General features: G+C 44.5%; 1 protein-coding gene across 1 annotated transcript; it reads right to left on the bottom strand.

Annotated features, from left to right (window-relative positions):
- Nucleotides 1–2,046: 2,046 nt before the first annotated feature.
- LOC138371645 (streptococcal hemagglutinin-like) lies at nucleotides 2,047–10,911 on the bottom strand. The gene has a single exon (XM_069336643.1). It carries the CDS (start codon nucleotides 10,909–10,911, stop codon nucleotides 2,047–2,049), a length of 8,865 nt encoding a protein of 2,954 aa, XP_069192744.1.
- Nucleotides 10,912–22,689: the final 11,778 nt, after the last annotated feature.

Consider the following 22,689-nt stretch of genomic DNA (forward strand, 5'->3'; position numbering starts at 1 on the left):
ATATATATATATATATATATATATATATATATATATATATATATATATATATATATATATATATATATATATATATATATATATATATCATCTCTGGCACCTAGAACTATCGCCATTGCCCTAACCAAAATATATAACAAGCTGTACTTGCAATTATTTATGGCAAAATTTAATTTGTACGTTTAGCTTTTGTGCTTGTTATAAAGACCACACTAGAAATAAAATACAATAAAATACAAAATCAATACAGCTTTACTCTGACAGAGTTGAACAATGCCAAGAATTAATGAAATAATTTCTCTTAATTCATTTGTAAGTCTTCGAAATGAAATTAGAAGTTGATAAAGGCCGGGTGCTGGAGGTGGTAGACGTTTATGAATTAGCTAATATAATTATGTTGTCTACAAGAAAGAAAAGGAGCTGGACACACAAATAATGTAATACTAGTGTAAGAATTTGACCTTATTTACCATGACCATAATAAATAAGGTGTGAACAATGCCGGTCCCAGGGGACTGTTCACATGTGTGAACAATGCCAGAGTCCCTGGGGAGACATGTTCACGACATACATGTATGAATGAAGAGGATGAAAGAGTAAATATATAGTGATAGTGTGTTATAGTGATCTTCGCACTCGAACAGCACTGTTATGCAGGCACTGCACTCAGTCCTACACTGTGCCACTCAGTCCTACACTGTGTCACTCAGTCCTACACTGTGTCACACAGTCCTACACTGTCACTCAGTCCTACACTGTGCCACTCAGTCCTACACTGTGTCACACAGTCCTACACTGTGTCACACAGTCCTACACTGTCACTCAGTCCTACACTGTGTCACTCAGTCCTACACTGTGTCACTCAGTCCTACACTGTGTCACTCAGTCCTACACTGTGTCACACAGTCCTACACTGTCACTCAGTCCTACACTGTGCCACTCAGTCCTACACTCTGTCACTCAGTCCTACACTGTGTCACTCAGTCCTACACTGTGTCACTCAGTCCTACACTGTGTCACACAGTCCTACACTGTGTCACTCAGTCCTACACTGTGCCACTCAGTCCTACACTGTGTCACACAGTCCTACACTGTGCCACTCAGTCCTACACTGTGTCACACAGTCCTACACTGTCACTCAGTCCTACACTGTGTCACTCAGTCCTACACTGTGTCACACAGTCCTACACTGTGCCACTCAGTCCTACACTGTGCCACTCAGTCCTACACTGTGCCACTCAGTCCTACACTGTGCCACTCAGTCCTACACTGTGCCACTCAGTCCTACACTGTGCCACTCAGTCCTACACTGTGCCACTCAGTCCTACACTGTGCCACTCAGTCCTACACTGTGCCACTCAGTCCTACACTGTGCCACACAGTCCTACACTGTGCCACTCAGTCCTACACTGTGTCACTCAGTCCTACACTGTGCCACTCAGTCCTACACTGTGTCACACAGTCCTACACTGTCACTCAGTCCTAAACTGTGTCACTCAGTCCTACACTGTGTCACTCAGTCCTACACTGTGTCACTCAGTCCTACACTGTGTCACTCAGTCCTACACTGTGTCACTCAGTCCTACACTGTGTCACACAGTCCAACACTGTCACTCAGTCCTAAACTGTGTCACTCAGTCCTACACTGTGTCACTCAGTCCTACACTGTGTCACACAGTCCTACACTGTGTCACTCAGTCCTACACTGTGTCACACAGTCCTACACTGTCACTCAGTCCTACACTGTGCCACTCAGTCCTACACTGTGTCACACAGTCCTACACTGTGCCACTCAGTCCTACACTGTGTCACACAGTCCTACACTGTCACTCAGTCCTAAACTGTGTCACTCAGTCCTACACTGTGTCACTCAGTCCTACACTGTGTCACTCAGTCCTACACTGTGTCACTCAGTCCTACACTGTGTCACAGTCCTTCACTGTGTCACTCAGTCCTACACTGTGTCACACAGTCCTACACTGTGTCACTCAGTCCTACACTGTGTCACTACACTACTCTATGATAATGGCCATACGAGACACTGGCTTAAAATTCTCTTGTGCATCCTGTGAAATTAATGTTGTTTTTGGCCCGTAGATTTTTATATTTATTTATATGAATGTGTATATGTTGAGGTTTGACCTTGTTTGGCCGACTCTCTCTCTCAAGGAAGTTGATATTTGGCTCAGATGTCTTCACTGTACTTGTCCTCAAGTGTGAAGTTACTCCTTTACCTTTTCTACCAATACATTTATTCCACTTTCTTGAGTTACAACCAACTTTCTCCTTCTTATTCACAATTAGGTCTTGCAGCTTTTGTGTCTTTCTTAACCTCTTGACTGACAGACAACTGAGTTTATCACTCTTATCTTGCACAAGTTGTCTGCTGTCGTCCGTGTGGTGCTGGTTCGTCTTCCGCTCTCCACTCTCCACAAGGTGATGCCAAGTTTCATCTTTGGCTCCAGTAAATGGTTTGAAAGATTGGAATATGTCAAAATCGTCCAGATCAGAATCGGTATTGGATGAGTCAAACAGTTCTGTGGGAGAGTAACTGTGAGGAGTGAGAGGCTGACGAGCGTTTCCGATGACCTGAGTGCCTCCACTCACACCAGCTGTTGCACTCCCAACCCCCGCACTCACCCCAGCTGCAGCACTCCCAACACCCGCACTCACCCCAGCTGCTGCACTCCCAACCCCCGCACTCACCCCAGCTGCTGCACTCCCAACCCCTGCTCTCACCCCAGCTGCTGCACTCCCAACCCCCGCACTCACCCCAGCTGCTGCACTCCCAACCCCCGCACTCACCCCAGCTGCGGCACTCCCAACCCCCGCACTCACCCCAGCTGCTGCACTCCCAACCCCCGCACTCACCCCAGCTGCTGCACTCTCAACCCCAGCTGCTGCACTCCCAACCCCAGCACTAACCCCAGCTGCTGCACTCCCAACCCTCGCACTCACTCCAGCTGCTGCACTCCCAACCCCCGCACTCACCCCAGCTGCTGCACTCCCAACCCCCGCACTCACCCCAGCTGCTGCACTCCCAACCCCCGCACTCACCCCAGCTGCTGCACTCCCAACCCCCGCACTCACCCCAGCTGCTGCACTCCCAACCCTCGCACTCACCCCAGCTGCTGCACTCCCAACCCTCGCACTCACCCCAGCTGCTGCACTCCCAACCCTCGCACTCACCCCAGCTGCTGCACTCCCAACCCCCGCACTCACCCCAGCTGCTGCACTCCCAACCCCCGCACTCACCCCAGCTGCTGCACTCCCAACCCCCGCACTCACCCCAGCTGCTGCACTCCCAACCCTCGCACTCACCCCAGCTGCTGCACTCCCAACCCTCGCACTCACCCCAGCTGCTGCACTCCCAACCCCAGCACTAACCCCAGCTGCTGCACTCCCAACCCCAGCACTAACCCCAGCTGCTGCACTCACAACCCTCGCACTCACTCCAGCTGCTGCACTCCCAACCCCCGCTCTCACTTCAGCTGCTGCACTCCCAACCCCCGCACTCACCCCAGCTGCTGCACTCCCAACCCCCGCACTCACCCCAGCTGTTCCACTCCCAACTCTCGCACTCACCCCAGCTGCTGCACTCCCAATCCCCGCACTCACCCCAGCTGCTGCACTCCCAATCCCCGTACTCACCCCAGCTGCTGTGTCTGTACTCCCAACCCTTGCACTCACCCCAGCTGTTCCACTCTCAATCCTCGCACTCACCCCAGCTGCTGCACTCCCAACCCCCGCACTCACCCCAGCTGCTGCACTCTCAATCCCCGCACTCACCCCAGCTGTTTCACTCTCAACCCCCGCACTCACCCCAGCTGCTGCACTCTCAATCCCCGCACTCACCCCAGCTGTTTCACTCTCAACCCCCGCACTCACCCCAGCTGCTGCACTCCCAATCCCCACACTCACCCCAGCTGCTGCACTCCCTACCCCTGCACTCACCCCAGCTGCTGCGTCTGCACTCACAACCCCTGCACTCCCAATCCCCGCACTCACCCCAGCTGCTGTGTCTGCACTCCCAACCCCCGCACTCACACTCATCTCATCCCAGCTCCTCTCACTCGAATTGCTACTAAAGTTGTCACTAAATTTATCTGTGCCTATATTCATATTTAGCGAATTTAATTCTGATTGAATTTCTGATTCATGATTTGACTCCATGAACAACGGAAGGGACTGAGATGTGAAAGCAACGTCTGCACAAATATTTAGCGTTTCTAAGTTTGGTTTCATGACGAAATCTTCAGGAGTAATGGACTCGTCTTTAGAAGGATCAAGCAAGTCACGAGCACCTGGTGGCTTATCTATAATCTGTGGTGTTTCTGCCGAGATATCAACTGCTGTCATATATTTCAACTTGCGTGATAGCAGTGGAAGGTGAGGCAGGACACTGCTTGCCTTGGCTGAGTCAGTGTTGACGCGAGTGTGACCTTCCTCGCTGCCTTCTTCTCTAACACCATTTTCACCTGCCTCGCCAACACAATTATTGTGTGTTGTTCGTCCTGGAACACTCCGTGCACTTAAGTCAGATTTGATCATTGGAGATGGAAGACCATATTTAACCTTTTCTAATTTCAATTTTTTGATAAGAGAATTTACAAGTCCATCGCTGCAGTTTTTTCTCTTGACTCTGTAACGTGACACTCTCTTACGGCTCAGCGGTGCAAGGTTGACGTGCTTCTCTGCAATATGTTCACTCTCCATAAAAACACCTGGTTGTGCTTTTTGCAATAATGTGGCATCAATCATACTGCCTGAATCATCCTCCACACCTGAATCAAGTGACGAAAACGTACTGGAAATGGTACTAATTTCATCCTTGTCAGTATCACTGGGAGGTAAGGAAAAGGCACGAGCCAGATTCCTTTTCCTGCACCTTGCGGAATGTTTCAGTCTACGAAGCTTGATTCGTTCTTCTATTGATACAAGTGTTTCTTGCGAGTCTCTGATATTATCCTTACCATTAATATTTTCAATAAGACATGGTATACATTCTTTATCTGTCTTCATTACTCTTGATCTTTTCGGAGTTTTACTGACCCGTGTTTTTTCATTTAATGATAACATCTTTTGACTGATGTTATCCTTACCACACATATTTTCATCAAGACGTGGTATAAATTCTTTATCTGTCTTCATTACTCTTGATCTTTTCAGAGTTTTATTGACCCGTTTTTTTTCTTCGTGTACAGTTGTGATAGTTTCTTTAGTCCCGGAAGGGCTGTGGTGTGAAGCACTAGACAGTGGGTGACTTCGGGCAACACTCTCAATAACTTTATATAAATTGCTCATTTTGCGCGCATGCTTAGTTGGTGACACTGAAGGCGCCATGTCAACATTTTCAAGAACCACCTGTGAGCCAGTTGATGTAAGTTCAGAGTCTATATTAAGAGGTTTTGTAGAACACGTGGGTGAGTCTCTCGACATGAAGGAAGGTTCAGTAGCCTTCACAGACCCCGTCGGTGGGTCTGAAGATCTCTCCAGTAAATGTGTGAGAGCTTTCACTTGTTCTGTTACAAGAGGCTGAGCTACGCCCACAAGCACGTCTCTTGATGGCTTCATCGACGGAACGTTTGGCAGCTCATTGCCAAACGAGGCTTTGGCTTTACATTTCTTTGCACATCTACTCTTCTGAAACTTACTTCTTTTCATGTTTAACTTAGCTGCGTCTTGCAGAGATGCAATATGATGTGGGGCTTCAGTAGTCTCGCATTGCCTCTGAGGATTCTCGTTTTTGGGTAACACAACCTTGGCAATTATTGAGTTGTTCGTCTCCTCAGCGAGGCAGTTGGTGTCCGTTGTGGAAGGTTGTTGTACAGTAACTGTACTCCAGTCTTGAGTGCGTGTTGCAGAGCACAGGCTGGTACTGCTCTGCGGCATGTACTCTGGCAGGAAAGTGAGGCCATCAGAGTGCACCACTACCATGGGTTTTGCCGACGGAATGTTATTCACCCCAGACGCTAAATCAGGCAACGGTCCTGTGCAAATAGTTTGCAAAATTTTACTTAGGGTTTGGGTATCAATAAAGAAACTGGGTGGACCTGTCATCAAAGGTGACCTACTGTTCTCCATTTTGATATGAGCCTCCGTCCAGTGGAGGTCACCTTCAGGAGCCCCCAGGGGAGACAGGGGGTTCTCCTGAGCGAGAGGTTCTTCATCGGATTTGTTGAGTAATTTGCTCATCTCTGACCTGCTGGGTGATGTATGTTTCCCTGGTTCCTTGGTTGATGACTCGCCCTTCACTGGTGCCTTGGTTGATGACTCGCCCTTCACTGGGGCCTTGGTTGATGACTTGACCTTCACAGGTGCCTTGGTTGATGACTCGCCCTTCACTGGGGCCTTGGTTGATGATACGTCCTTCACTGGTTCCTTGGTTGATGACTCACCCTTCACTGGTACCTTGGTTGATGACTTGCCCTTCACTGGTGCCTTGGTTAATGATACGTCCTTCACTGGTTCCTTGGTTGATGACTCGCCCTTCACTGGTGCCTTGGTTGATGACTCGTCCTTCACTGGTGCCTTGGTTGATGACTTTCCCTTCACTGGTGCCTTTGTTGATGACAAGTCCTTCGCTGGTGCCTTGGTTGATGACTCTCTCTTCACTGATACCTTGGTTGATGACTCGCCCTTCACTGGTGCCTTGGTTGATGACTCGCCCTTCACTGATGCCTTGGTTGATGACTCTCCCTTCACTGGTGCCTTGGTTGATGACTCGCCCTTCACTGGTGCCTTGGTTGATGACAAGTCCTTCACTGATGCCTTGGTTGATGACAAGTCCTTCACTGGTGCCTTGGTTGATGACTCGTCCTTCACTGGTGCCTTGGTTGATGACTCGCCCTTCACTGGTGCCTTTGTTGATGACAAGTCCTTCGCTGGTGCCTTGGTTGATGACTCTCTCTTCACTGATACCTTGGTTGATGACTCGCCCTTCACTGGTGCCTTGGTTGATGACTCGCCCTTCACTGATGCCTTGGTTGATGACTCTCCCTTCACTGGTGCCTTGGTTGATGACAAGTCCTTCACTGATGCCTTGGTTGATGACTCTCTCTTCACTGATACCTTGGTTGATGACTCGCCCTTCACTGGTGCCTTGGTTGATGACAAGTCCTTCACTAATGCCTTGGTTGATGACTCTCTCTTCACTGATACCTTGGTTGATGACAAGTCCTTCACTGGTGGCTTGGTTGATGACTCGTCCTTCACTGGTGCCTTGGTTGATGACTCGCCCTTCACTGGTGCCTTTGTTGATGACAAGTCCTTCGCTGGTGCCTTGGTTGATGATTCTCTCTTCACTGATACCTTGGTTGATGACTCGCCCTTCACTGGTGCCTTGGTTGATGACTCGCCCTTCACTGATGCCTTGGTTGATGACTCTCCCTTCGCTGGTGCCTTGGTTGATGACTTTCCCTTCACTGGTGCCTTTGTTGATGACAAGTCCTTCGCTGGTGCCTTGGTTGATGACTCTCTCTTCACTGATACCTTGGTTGATGACAAGTGCTTCACTGATGCCTTGGTTGATGACTCGCCCTTCACTGGTGCCTTGGTTGATGACTCGCCCTTCACTGATGTCTTGGTTGATGACTCTCCCTTCACTGGTGCCTTGGTTGATGACTCGCCCTTCACTGGTGCCTTGGATGATGACAAGTCCTTCACTGGTGCCTTGGTTGATGACTCACCCTTCACTGGTGCCTTGGTTGATGACAAGTCCTTCACTGATGTCTTGGTTGATGACTCGCCCTTCACTGGTGCCTTGGTTGATGACAAGTCCTTCACTGGTGCCTTGGTTGATGACTCACCCTTCACTGGTGCCTTGGTTGATGACAAGTCCTTCACTGATGCCTTGGTTGATGACTCTCCCTTCACTGGTGCCTTGGTTGATGACAAATCCTTCACTGATGCCTTGGTTGATGACTCGTTATTCACTGGTGCCTTGGTTGATAAGTCCTTCACTGGGGCCTTGGTTGATGATTCACCCTTCACTGGTGCCTTGGTTGATGACTTGTCCTTCACTGGTGCCTTGGTTGATGACTCGTCCTTCACTAATGCCTTGGTTGATGACTCTCTCTTCACTGGTGCCTTGGTTGATGACAAGTCCTTCACTGGTGCCTTGGTTGATGACTCTCTCTTCACTGGTGCCTTGGTTGATGACTCGCCCTTCACTGATGCCTTGGTTGATGACAAGTCCTTCACTGGTGCCTTGGTTGATGACAAGTCCTTCACTGGTGCCTTGGTTGATGACTCTCTCTTCACTGATACCTTGGTTGATGACTCGCCCTTCACTGGTGCCTTGGTTGATGACTCCCCCTTCACTGGTGCCTTGGTTGATGACAAGTCCTTCACTGGTGCCTTGGTTGATGACAAGTCCTTCACTGGTGCCTTGGTTGATGACTTGTCCTTCACTGGTGCCTTGGTTGATGACTCGTCCTTCACTAATGCCTTGGTTGATGACTCGTCCTTCACTAATGCCTTGGTTGATGACTCTCCCTTCACTGATACCTTGGTTGATGAATCGCCCTTCACTGGTGCCTTAGTTGATGACAAGTCCTTCACTGATGCCTTGGTTGATGACTCTCCCTTCACTGATGCCTTGGTTGATGACTCGCCCTTCACTGGTGCCTTAGTTGATGACAAGTCCTTCACTGGTGCCTTGGTTGATGACAAGTCCTTCACTGGTGCCTTGGTTGATGACAAGTCCTTCACTGGTGCCTTGGTTGATGACTCGCCCTTCACTGGTGCCTTAGTTGATGACAAGTCCTTCACTGGTGCCTTGGTTGATGACTCTCTCTTCACTGGTGCCTTGGTTGATGACAAGTCCTTCACTGATGCCTTGGTTGATGACTCACCCTTCACAGGTGCTGTGGATGGTGACACAACCTTCACAGGTGCTGTGGATGGTGACACAACCTTCCCGGGTGCTGTGAATGGTGACTCACCCTTCACAGGTGCTGTGGATGGTGACACAACCTTCACAGGTGCTGTGGATGGTGACACAACCTTCACAGGTGCTGTGGATGGTGACACAACCTTCACAGGTGCTGTGGATGGTGACACAACCTTCACAGGTGCTGTGGATGGTGTCACAACCTTCACAGGTGCTGTGGATGGTGACACAACCTTCACAGGTGCTGTGGATGGTGACACAACCTTCACAGGTGCTGTGGATGGTGACACAACCTTCACAGGTGCTGTGGATGGTGACACAACCTTCACAGGTGCTGTGGATGGTGACACAACCTTCCCGGGTGCTGTGGATGGTGACACAACCTTCCCGGGTGCTGTGGTATCCAAAGCATCTTGAGGTGTGTCTTGTAAGTAAGAGGCGTGGTTGTGAAGGGTGCGGGGAGACGAGAGTGTAGCGGCAGTAGTCGGGTGAGTCTGGCCAGCAGCAGCCGCCGCCGCTGGTGGTGGTGAGGAGGAAGTCTCTACACTCTCACTCACTCCTGACCACTTACCATTACCAACACATTTTGACAACAAATGTTTCGTAATATTTAAGGATGACACTCCAAAGGTAGCTGCTGAAAATAGTCCATTATCAGTAGTGTAATATGATGAGACATGTTTGTCAGGAGTTCTCTGGAGTGGTACACCACTGGTACAGCGGTCTTGTGGTACACCATTGGTAAAGCGGTCTTGTGGGACACCATTGGTAGAACGGTCTTGTGGGACACCACTGGTAGAACGGTCTTGTGGGACACCTGAGACAGTGTGTGTTAAGCGTGACTCACACTCTCCAGTAGGTCTTGAAGACAAGACACCATTGGCTGCAGTACTTGACAATTTATCTTTACGTCTTGATAACTTAAATTTGCTTCTAAATCTAGACGACATTCCATTCTGACTTGATTTGGAGTGAGGAGTGGCGTCAAAAGCTGGATTACCTGGACCATACTTCCTCTTGGTATGGAGTGATGAGGCCCGGCGCCTGGAAGCTCTTGAAGCAGGGAGACCTTGAGCAGCTCCCTCACATCTCTGGACACCGTAATCACACCTGAGCATCCTGTTAATGGCCTCATTACCTGACGGCATGTTTCTAACATTAGATGCTTCACACTCTCTAGCAGAGTCTTTAGGTAAGTGGTTCTCTTTTCCAGCGGCTTCTTGCAAGACATTTCTCTTTGCACTTTCGAAATTTCTTTCAGAAAAAGGAAAAGACATAGAAGTGGGAAGCGAAGTTACACCCCGACACGAGGCGCCAGTAGATGTTGACGTCTCCAGAATACGTGTTTGTGACCAGTGCGACTGTTGTGTGCGCACACTGCATGTATTGGAAAAGGAAAGGTGAGCACATCTTCCACAGTTGAGAGGAGCATTTGACTCTGATGAAGTACTATGGAAAGACTTGTCATTGATCACATATGATTGAGCTTTAGGAAGACATGCAGTAAGAGGGTCTCTACGCATGTTAGATGACCACAAGTCATTGTAATGGTTGTGTGAAACGTCCGACAGAATGACGGAACATGGTTTTAACACTATGCCTTGAGACACTGAAGACTTAACCTTGATGCGACCTCCAGTCTTACAGGCAGACTCATCACCTGACTCTAGCATTTCTACATTAAAATCTTCACGGGAAGTCTGTATACAAGTTTTAGCTTCATCATGTTTCACTTTTGTGTTGCGTGAGGGCTGCGTGCCACCTAGGAGTGTAAGCGGGGAGTGTGCGTGAGGTGTGTGTTCGGTGTTGCCTGCTGGAGGTGAACTGTAGAGACGGGTGTGTCTGTAGCGATACCTTCTGATGATTATATTCTCACTCGTCCCTACGCACCTTCCAGCCTTCCCACCACTTCCGTACTTTGCCTCCTTCTTCCCACCGCAGGGTGTCACATTACATGCTTCCCCAAGATGTCTGTGGTGTCCGCCATGCTTTCTTCTACCTCCACTATGTTTACCCATATTTATCAAGTATAGTCCACTGTTTAGCTCGAGCAACACATCTTATTCGCCAAGGAAACTATTACGAGAATACATTAACACTGTTCACGGGAGAGCTGAGACACAGGTGACACACTGGGTGTACACGCTGGTAATAAGCAGAGGTGAAGAGCAGTGGTGGTGGTGCTGCAGGGGGGGGGGGGCCGAGCAGTGGTGGCGGCGCAGGCAGAGACCAATGCTGTACACCTCTCCTGAACGCCTACGTTGCAATCCTTATCTGCAACAAAAATTTGATTGAGCAAATTGAAGCAACAACAAGCTATGTGATCACAATGCAAGTGTTGGACGCATGGTGTGATGAGCTCACCACATCATGCGTCCAACACCGCTTGGCACGCTATCATCGGCGTCCTTGACGATCTGCATGATGAACTTCTTAGTTATGCACCTAACATCAAAACCTAGCTACAGGTGAGCATGTAAGTTAGTTATTATCAAAAGAAGGCACCAAGCAGGGAAGGCTATGTAGATTATGCAGTTCAGTTTTGGTCGCCATACAATAGAATGGATATAAATTCACTAGAATGCGTCAAGCATAGCAGGACAAAGTTAATTCCACAAATTATAAACCTGTCATATGAAGAAAGATTGACAAAACTTAAATTACATTCTCAAGAAAAGCAAGGAATTAGGGGTGACATGATAGAGGTATCCAAGTGGATGAATGTAAATAACAAAGGGGATGTTAATAGGGTATTAAAAGTATCAACACAAGACAACACGAAAGAATGGGTATAAATTGGATGAGTTTAGATTTAGGAAAGACCTGAGGTAAATACTGGTTCGGTAACAGGGTTGTTGATGGGAACCAATTACCGCATAACATAATAGACGTAGGATCCATTGATTGTTTCAAGCGTAGGTTAAACATATATATGAATGAGATTGGGTGGATATAAATAGAAGCTGCCTCATATGGGCCAATAGGCCTTCTGCAGTTACTTTCATTCTAATGTTTGTATGTAGCACCATCAACTGTGTGGGGATATTCAAAAGACGCTAAATATCACTAAGGATGCCAATACGAGAACAAAAGCGCAGAAGGCAAATGATATCAATGTTATCTGATTCACCAAGAATTCTATCGAGGGACAAGTGACCCCAAGGGACGATAGGAAGCAAGACACATGCTCGTCCTGGAAGTCAAGACATTCATCAAGGATATGCACAACCGTAAGAGGAACAATGCAGTTTAGACAATAAGGAGGTGGGCTGCTCTCCATTAAGTACCCGTGAGTTAAATGTGTATGGCCAATACGCAACCTCGTCAGAGCTGTTTCCCTCTACCGGTTTTGGTGGTAGGAGGCCATGGGGACATGCTACCTTTAAAAGTTTGTTACTAGGAAAATAAAACCAACGACCCTGCCAACGTACAAGGATTGAGGTAGTAATTAATAACTGGGTAGAAGTTAGAATAAGGTCTAAGGGAGATGGGAGATCTCCTTTATGTGAGATGGGACAAGTGTGGATAGCCTCCTTAGCGGTAGCGTCTGCACGCTCATTTAAGGACACCAATATGGCAGGGAACCCAGAAAAACTCACCTGTCTTATATCTACTGGAGATAAGAAACAGCCAAATGTTGAATTTCGACTACCACAGGATGGAATGGATTAAAGGATTCCAGAGTCATGAGGGCACTATAGGGATCAACTACTACAACAACAAAGGAAGATTGACAGTGAGGAAACAGTTGATGAAGAGCATACAAAACAGCATAAAGTTTTGCTGTGAAGATGCTAGTCTCTGGAGGCAGGCGACACATATAGGTGTGGTCAGGAAAAACAACAGAGTAGCCTAAACCATCTGCAGACGTAGACCGTCTGTGAAGATGGAAATAGAGCAGGAGAGTGAAGAAAAGTTTGCAAGGAAAAGGAGTTTCAGAGCTGTAGGAGGGATGGAATGACACGAGGAGAAATATTGGTAACATGAACTGAAAGAGAACCTTGCAAGCGAGACAACCTGACAGAAAGAGGTAAGAGGTGAAAGGGAACAGGGACCACCGGAGGGTTAAAAGTCAAAGAATGACATAAGCAAGAGTGAGAGTGTCGTAAGGACCATGCAAGGTAGCGGGGACAGCAGCGATCAACGGCGATCCTGTAGAGACAGGATGCTAGTTTCAACATACAGGCTTAAGGTAGGAGTTGAACGAAAGGCATGAGAGCTGTGGCATAACCCAGTATGGTGCAGAGCATCAAGACGACGAAGAGTAGGAGATGCAGACAAGTAAGCAGGGCAACCATAATCAAATTTAGACAGCACGAGAGAGGAATGTAAAGTGAGAAGCGTGCACCTATCAGCTCCCCAGGAAGCATGGGACAAGACCTTAAGTAAGTTAAGGGCCTTAGAACATTCAACTCAGAAGTAAGAGATATGGGGCGACCAAGATAAACAATTGTCAAAGATTAACTAATAAAGCTGAAAACTTTGTACAAAAGGGGATTACCATACAGCAACAAAGGAGGACAAAGAACAACCTGCTTCCAAGTAAAGTCATAGCATAAGTTTTAGTTGTTGAGAACTTGAAGCTATGATTGGTGGCCCAGGATGACATGGCATCAATCGCAAGTTAAAGTCGCCCTTGGAGGAAAGGCGAGTCATCACCTTGACAGCATAGGGTACGATCGTCAACATAGAGAACTGAGAAAATGCCAGAGGGAAGGGAGGAACGAAGACCATTGAGGGCAACCAGATAAAGAGTAGTACTCAGAACACTACCCTGGGAGTACACCTTCGTATTGCCGAAAAGCAGCAGAGAGAGTGGTACCAAGCCTGACTCTCAAGGAATGACTAGAGAGGAAGCTTTGTAGGAAGAGAGAGAGATTACCACAAAGGCCAAAGGAACGGAGCTAGGTCAGAATATGGTATCTCCAGGTGGTGTCCAATGCCTTTTCTAGATAAAAAAGGACAGCAAAAATGGAGGTCTTCACAGCATAGGCAGTACAAATATAGACCTCCAAGTTTACCAAGACATCAGTGGTGCTGCGACACTTGTGAAAGGCAAATTGAGAAGGGGAGAGGTAGTGTTCCAAGAACCACATCTAATGGACACTGATGTTGGAAATTTCCAACACTAATAAACTACTATTGTATTATAATACATCATCATCATTATATACTAACTACAGTAGTTATTAATTTCACTAACGGTAGTGTAAACATAAATTAAACCATTACATCTGCGTATTAGTGCTAGAATTCTCATGAAATCGAGTAGCAACATTGCATCAGATAATGTCTAGTTAGACACGTTTATTACCAATGTGTTAGAGAATTGAACATGGTTCTCTAAAATTATGAGTATTCCGTGTAATAATTACCTACGGATAATATGACTCCCGATAATCTAAAACCGAGAGTTATTAACTGAAATTGTTATCAAGTAGCAGTTTTATCTGTTACGTGCGAATGCCATGGAGAGAATAAAAACTTCTCCATTTCTCGTTTAACACCATTAAACGAGAATATGATAATATTTAAGTCCCTATAATTGTAACCCAGTTCTCATTAACGTATTACATCCATAATTGCGCGGAAAAGAATTATTCGTGATTAATAATTTCTGTGGTAAATGCGAGAGATGGGTTGAGGGAAGGCGGAGACGCCATTGCACTGGAGGCATCCCTGGCGTGAAGAGTGGTGAGACACGTGGTAGCAACTGGGGAGTTTTTATCGACAAGAATTACGTTGATACCTGGTTAACAGTTAACTATTACTTATTCACATGTTCTATATTGCCTGGCCAGTTAATAACGCGTCAACAATTGAAGCCACGACCCGTAATTACACGTACACAGCAGTGGACGCCTGGGACTGGCTGACGTGGTTTCGGCAGACCTCAGTATTTGATACGCTCATGTTAAGTATACCATTCTCGTTTGATGCATCATCCTAGATTGTATATTTGTGAGTAGTCTGTCGTTATACAGCAAGGATACCTAATACACAACGTTAGTTGAATTTCAACTATTTCTGTTTTCATGAATATTTGAAATAAATCGTAGCCTAATCAAATGCTACTTAAATTTCTCTGATTTCAGCGTGTATACGAGGAGTCGACAAGTTGTTTCTCATCATTCGTGATATTCACCCCGGGTTCTTTCTTTATTAGGATCCTGTGACCACGAGGATGAATAATGAAATGGCGTTATAGAAATCGTCTTACAGCTAAGACCTCTATTTCGTACAAATTTATCTAATATTATTACTGATGTCTATATAATTCATATAGGATCTTTACATTGAATAAATTATTGCCAAAAATGAGGATTTGGTAATTAATGTGTTTGCTCTGACTGTTGCTCAGTAAATTCATAATCTTTAATATTCATAATTTGAGTTATCATATCTTTGAATCTATTGTAGTTTAGATTTACTATGTTACTAACTCAACAATGAACTAGTGACAAACCACACTGGTTCCTAGATATATATGAACTTCTAGAAATACCCCCCCAATGTTGATATTTGAGGCTTTGACTTTAATTAATTAATAATACAGTCTATTCATTATTTTCAAGTGATTCTTCTTTTAATTATTATCCATAGACACTGGTTCTCTAGTGTCATTCTAATGATCACTTTTATTTGTTTTCCCTCTTTTCTCAAAAGTGGGTGGTCCTTCGATTTATTAAATACAATAAGTAAATAATTGAACATATGAGTCAAGCCCCAGAAATCCAACATTTTGGTCCTTCGAACCAGATACATACCAATTAACATTACTAATTAGTCATAACTAATCACCGTGTGAAGTAGTCTAAACTAACCACATTTTATTAATTGTGGCTACTGGGAGTGTACCACATAGGTTAGCCTAATTCACACCAAATTATTTGCTGCTTATACCTCATGTATAAAGTAGCACTCGTGGGACACAGTCAATTGCCCACAACACTCAGACCTATACCTCACACTGAGGTAAGAATCTTCAGGTCACCAGGAACAACAGCTCATAACTTCTATAATAATTCCACATTAACACCTGAGTTAGAGTGGCCTCACTATCTAACTATTAATTATTTAGGTGGTAATGACATCCATCCTACTCGACACCCAGCTGAGGTAATTATTCACCTTAAAACAATAATTTCCTCATTTAAACTTGTTAGCAGTTCAGTAGTGTTCACATTGGTGGAACCTCGCCAACTGAGCAATAATAATCGTTGGGGAGTGAGTCCAGAATATTACCAAAGAGCTGCCAAATATATAAATTTTAGGCTGAGGAAGAGAGTACGATTGGATGCCACTTACATTCAATTTACAGCCAGATCATACAGGCAAAACCTGGCAAGAGATGGTGTACACCTGTCAGGTGAGTCTAGGTCACATGTAGTTGACAAATTGATCAACACAATCAATCACCATAAAAGGCTGTGGCTGGCAAGCCAAATTAATTGTACATAATTGTATTTTCACCTGTGTGTGCAAGTGCACCTTTATATAAACTATAAAATCTAAAAAAACCCAAAAACACAGCACAACTATATATTCACATTATTGCACCACAAATTAATCTATGCCAACCTTTATTAGGTAGGAATTTAGGCTGTGATTGTGCTGAATTTGGCACAAATGCAGACTAAATAAATTCGTAGTTTCTTAGGTAGAAATTCTTACAACTAGTCTTGAACTAGTTAGTAGTGCATACATTATACATTCTTGTGCTGACCCTATCAAGGGTGGGATTCAAACTTTATGGTAACTCTGATTAGAGTATATCCATATTAATTATTTGTGTACTCATTATTTGTGTGTATGCATTTTGAGTGCTGCTGAATGATCACCATTACATCTAATGGTGATAAAGATGAGCTAGCCGGAAGAAAGCTAATGGTGAAATTCAAGCACTGCTCAAAATCCTTAGCTACTTATTGTTAGGTAGGTACATTTAGCCTCGAGTGAGGTAGAGTGTAATTTAGCCAGATTAATTTAGGCTATACTCAATATTACTTGTCAACTAATGAGCAAGTACCCAAGCTTCATTAGTAATACTTATTCAAGTTCTGTGAAATTTGGACTTAAAGCCACCATGGCTACTCCTGAACAATTAAGGAGAACTTATATTGGCCTCAAAGGTCATTTAACTAGACTAATTAATAAGTCTGATACCTTGTCTAAAGCAATTCCCATTGATTACTATCGACTAGAAACATCAGTGAGAGTGGCTGATCTAAAATTTGATCAAGTTAGATCTACAAGCCAGTCTTATCTCAACCTACTGAATGCAACTGAAACTGATCCTGAGGAAATAGATCGAATTATAGCAGATATTTCTCAGTATGAAGATGAGACTCAAGATAAACTTGACATACTATCCAATATAGTAACACAATCTAAATCTAATGCAAATAATACTGTCTCAATCCAGTAATCAATTACCTGAGGTTCGTCTACCTACTTTAGACTTACCTACATTTGCAGGGCTGGATGAAGAAAATTGGGACACATTTTGGACTTCATTTGAAGTTCATATACATAAGAAATCTTCTCTTGACAGAATTTCTAAATTCTCATACCTGATTAGTCTTCTCAAAGGGGAAGCTAAAAAGGTCATAAATAACCTAGCTCTCACTGAGAGTAATTATGAGGAAGCTATAAAACTGCTAAAGTTGAACTATTGCAACAAAGAGTTGAGTATAGCTAACCTTTATTACCAGTTGCTGGATCTGAATGCACCAAGTAACAGACCAGACTCACTTCAAAGCTTTAGGCTAGAAGTAGAGACTCTAGTGAAGGCCTTAGGTACTAAAGTTGATGTACCAGCCTCAGAATGGTCAATCAAGTTACTTTTGCAGAGGAAATTGCCTCGAAATATCTTAGCAGAAATCTGCTCACACTATAAAACCGAGTTTCTCACTCTCGAGCAAATATTCGAGGGACTGAGAATAACGGTTAACAGGTTGAAGACTCATGATAAGATTAAACCTGAGTCTAAACCACCTAACACTGACCACTCAGTCAAACCCAAATCGACTTTGAATAAATGCAATAAATTCAAACCTAAGACTACTCCATCCACTGGAAAAAGGAGTGGTAGTGTAGGTATTTTTTCTGTATCTCCCTCTGACGTTACAACTGATATGTCTACTAAAAGGACAAACTCAGCCAGAGAGAGAAAGTGTCTGTTCTGTGATCAAGAACATGTCACCTACAAATGCACTGTTTATCCTAACTTTAATACCAGGATTAAACGGCTACAAGAATTACACAGATACACCAAGTGCATGGGTTCTCATGATCCCAGTAAATGTGTAGTGCAGCTACGGTTATGCAGTAGATGCAACAAAGGTGTACATCATTATGCCTTATGTAGAAAAACTTCTACACAATCTATGACAACTGGGGAGAATTCTATGAATTCTACCACAGTACAATATTGCAAGGTACATCAAGAAATAAATGTACTTGCTACTGAGTCAGGCAATAATACCACTCTGCCTACAGCTCAACTCAAACTAATTGACAGGAAACCTAGAGTTAACACTAGAGGTCTCTTTGATCAAGGATCACAGAAAACCTTCATCACACAACAATTAGTCGAGCAGTTAAAATTAAAACCTGCCAAAAGTGTGAGACTGCATATTTCTGGATTCTTGACTAATAGTGGACCTCGTGAATACCAAGTAGTCAAGGTGTTAGTTAGACTTGGATCTTCCACTAGTCCAATACAAGCGGTAGTAGTAGATAAACTTCCTTCAGACCTGCAGGTCACAGGACTAGCTCGCATTGCGAAATATCTTAAACGAAACCGCATGAGGCTAGCAGATTACAAAATAAATTCTGACTGCCTCACTGATGTTGGTATACTTATAGGCGTTGACCATTATTATAAATTTATAACGGGATGCACCAGACAACATGGAATGAATTTGTTGTCATCTGCTGGAGGCAAGTTGCTTACTGGACCGGTGTTTTTCCAACAAAATCCAGCGTCAACCAACCAACAATCTAACAATACAATAGTGGCGTGACTAGGCTTGGAACAGTCACCCCTACATTTCAGAGAAATATCTGAAGATAATGAGTCTGATCCACCTGTACATCGTCTGTGGGATTTAGACACTTTAGGTATTGTCCCTGAACAACCAAGCCCTGATGATATGTAGACTTACCAGCAATAACTGGATACAGTTGTCTATAAGGACAAACAATACTGGGTGAGACTACCATGGAAGTTGAATCATCCACAACTTCCAGTTAATTATTTCATGGCAGCCTCTCAATTACAATCTCAATTAATATGGCTGAAGAAACAGCCAGACAAATTGAACATATATCATCAATTAATTCAACAACTCAATAGTAAATTTATCGAAGTTGTTGATAATGATGACTGAAAAATAGGTCACTATTTACCCCATCACGCTGTGGTGAAAGATTCATTGATAACGCCAGTACATATTGTCTTCAACTGTAGTGCCAAAGTGAAGGCAAACAGCGTGTCCTTGAATGAATGTCTCCAAACGGGACCTAGCCTAACACAAAGGCTACATGATGTACTATTACGATTCCGCACTGGTATTTTCGCTTATACTGTTGATATCAGTAAAGCTTTCCTTAGAGTAGGCTTGCAAGAAGAGGATTGTAACTACACCAAATTTCTCTGGATTAAGGACCCACTGGATCCTGACAGTAATGTCATAACCTACCGATTTGCCTCTGTGCTATTCGGAGCGACTTCCTCCCCGTTTCTACTTCAAGCCACAGTAGATACCCATTTGAGGAAGTCAAATAGCCCTTATAAAACAGAGATCAGTGATAACTTGTATGTCGATAATTTCCAGGGAACTACAAATGATAAATTCAAATTGGTAGAAATTTACCATGAGGCTAACCGTGAGTTATTAGGAGCCAATATGCCACTACAATCATGGGCCTCAAACAATAAATCATTAAACCAGATAATCGAGAAAGAATTTCCGGGTTATCAGGTACCTAATCAATTAAAAGTTCTGGGCGTGGAATGGAACACAGGTACTGACGAGATGAATGTCAAGTCAGTACAAACCAATAATTCATCCCTTACCACGAGAAAATTACTCTCGTATGTCAGTCAACTATTTGACTCTTTAGGCTTACTTAGTCCTATATTAATAAGGGGCAAACTCCTAATGCAGGAATGCTGGCAGAAACATATGGGATGGGATGATCCGTTGCCAATTGAGTTGCAGGATAAATGGCAAATACTCGCAACGGATTTCAATCAATTAGGTGTTTTGAAATTTCCTCGTAATTCATCAGGACAAAACTTACCCACAAATTTGCACGTTTTTTGCGATGCCTCTGGCAAAGCATATGGCGCTGCAGCCTACTTAGTCAATAGTGCACAATCAATTTTACTCACATCTAAAGCAAGAGTTGCTCCAATCAAGAAGAGGTCTTTACCTCAAATGGAGTTAACTGCATTGCTGGTGGGAGTAAGATTGGCTCATTGCCTGACCAAGACACTCAATAATATCCACTTTGGTGAAATCGTAGTGTGGTCAGACAATGAGGCAGTCTTACAATGGGTAAGAAATAACAACAACAAAACTCCCTACGTTAGTAATCGCGTTAGGGAAATTCATGAATTATCTGCTGGATATAAATTCAGACATGTCCCCACTAAGGACAATCCTGCAGATTACTTATCACGAGGTTTAACATTAAAACAGCTAATCAAGTCTTCGATGTGGTTTAATGGACCTTCATGGCTTGTTAGTGGTCAGTGGCCCAAACAGAAGCCACAAGTCATAGTGACCAGTATCGCTACTCCCATGAAAGAACCAGAACCTCATCGAATCTAAGCTATTAATCCTCAGAATTATTCTAACTTGAGTAAGTTATTAAGAGTGACAGCACATGTGTTTGACCTTCTTGCTAAGATAGGAATCAGACATAAGTTTCCCAATCCTATCCTCTACTGGATCAAACGTGCACAAAAGAGACGTATGGAAGTGAATATGAAAATCTTCCAGATAAATTAACCAAGTCTCTAGGTATCAGGTATGATGCCAACACTCATAATATATTAAAGTGTGGAGGACGTTTGCTTCATGCAAAAATTGATTTGGATACAAAGAATCCGATCCTTCTACCACGTCACCACATTATTACAAAACTTCTAGTTTTACATCACCATCAATATGGTACTTTACATGGCGGAGTTTTAGACACTCTCACCGACCTCAGACAGAAATATTGGCTTCCTCAAGGTCGTGAAACTGTCAAATCAATCATTAAGTTCTGTGTAATCTGCAAAAGATACGACGCTCGAGTGTGTCCTTACCCAGGACCTCCACCACTCCCTAAGGAGAGAGTAGTTCATCTTCGTCCCTTTGAGACTACTGGTGTCGATTACACAGGAGCCTTGCTTCTCACTGGTAATCCAGATAAGATACCAGTGAAAGCTTTTATTTGCTTCTTATATTTGCCTCGTGTGCTACCACACGAGGCGTACATCTAGAAGTGACTTATGACATAAGTGCCGAAGCCTTCATCCAAGCTTTTCGTAGATTTGCAGCTCGCAGATCCTGTCCCAAACTAATGATATCTGATAATGGTTCAAATTTTGTGGCAGGAGAAGCCTGCCTACGAGAGATATGGAATCATCCAGAAGTGCAGTCTGTCCTGCAGAGACGACAATGCCACTGGAAATTTATTGCTCCCAGAGCCCCCTGACAAGGTGGGTTCTACGAACGTATGATAGGGACTGTCAAGAAATGTTTAAGGAAGACCTTGCATCGACAGAAAATTGGTTACTCCGAACTCCAAACACTCGTCGTGGAAATTGAGGCGCGAGTCAACAATCGCCAATTGACTTACCTATCAGATGATTTCTCACAGAGAGAGCCTCTGAGTCCCTCGCATTTAATACATGGAGGCCTGCTGAGCCCTCTGATACCTTTGGCAGAAGAGGACCCCATCGACCCTTCCCATGTAACCAGGAGTGACTTAGTAGAAAGTTACCAACATCTCTCGAGAGTAATTGAAAGGTGGAATGAGGTGTGGACTCGAGAGTACCTCACAGCTCTACGAGAGTACCACTATGGAGCTTCGAGCCCCTATAATAAAGTTCAACTCAAACCAGGAGACCTAGTATTGGTTGACAGTGATGGACCAAGGTCAGAATGGCCTATAGGCAAAATTGTTGCTATCCACCCAGATCACCAAGGCATCCTGAGAGTAGTACGGGTTTTGTGCCGAGGCACTAGTACCCTAAAAACATTAGAGAAGTTGGTACCTCTCGAATTAGCAGAACGAGAGTGTGTATCAGAACCAGCTTCACCAACAGTTTCCGAGGACAACAATTCTGATCCACCGAGCACCTGCCCCACTAGAGCAGCTGCTCAACAATGCAAACGGAAACTACAAGCCTATTATAGCTCTGACTAAGAGCAAATAATTTCCCATCCAATTTGAGTAATCATGATGATGCTGTGTTGTGATGTCAAGTAACAAATCAGTTACAAGTCACAATGACCCGAGACATTCACCTCACAGTGGATTCTCAGTTACTTTAAATTGTATGATTTAATCCTTAATTTGTTTGTGTAGGCTATCAACTATAACATTATTTCATCTAGAAGGCAGGGTGGGCGTCACTGTAATTGATGCAGTGAGCATGGGAAGAAGGGCACTCTGTCTTAGAATGACCCGAGTCTCCACAAAAGGGACAGAGAGACCTCACTAGTGCATTTGAATGGACTAGTGTAAAGTGTATGGACAAAGACAGGGACATACACTCGAACACTATATCT

This window comes from Procambarus clarkii, chromosome 36, assembly GCF_040958095.1.
Source record: "Procambarus clarkii isolate CNS0578487 chromosome 36, FALCON_Pclarkii_2.0, whole genome shotgun sequence".
NCBI lineage: Eukaryota > Metazoa > Arthropoda > Malacostraca > Decapoda > Cambaridae > Procambarus > Procambarus clarkii.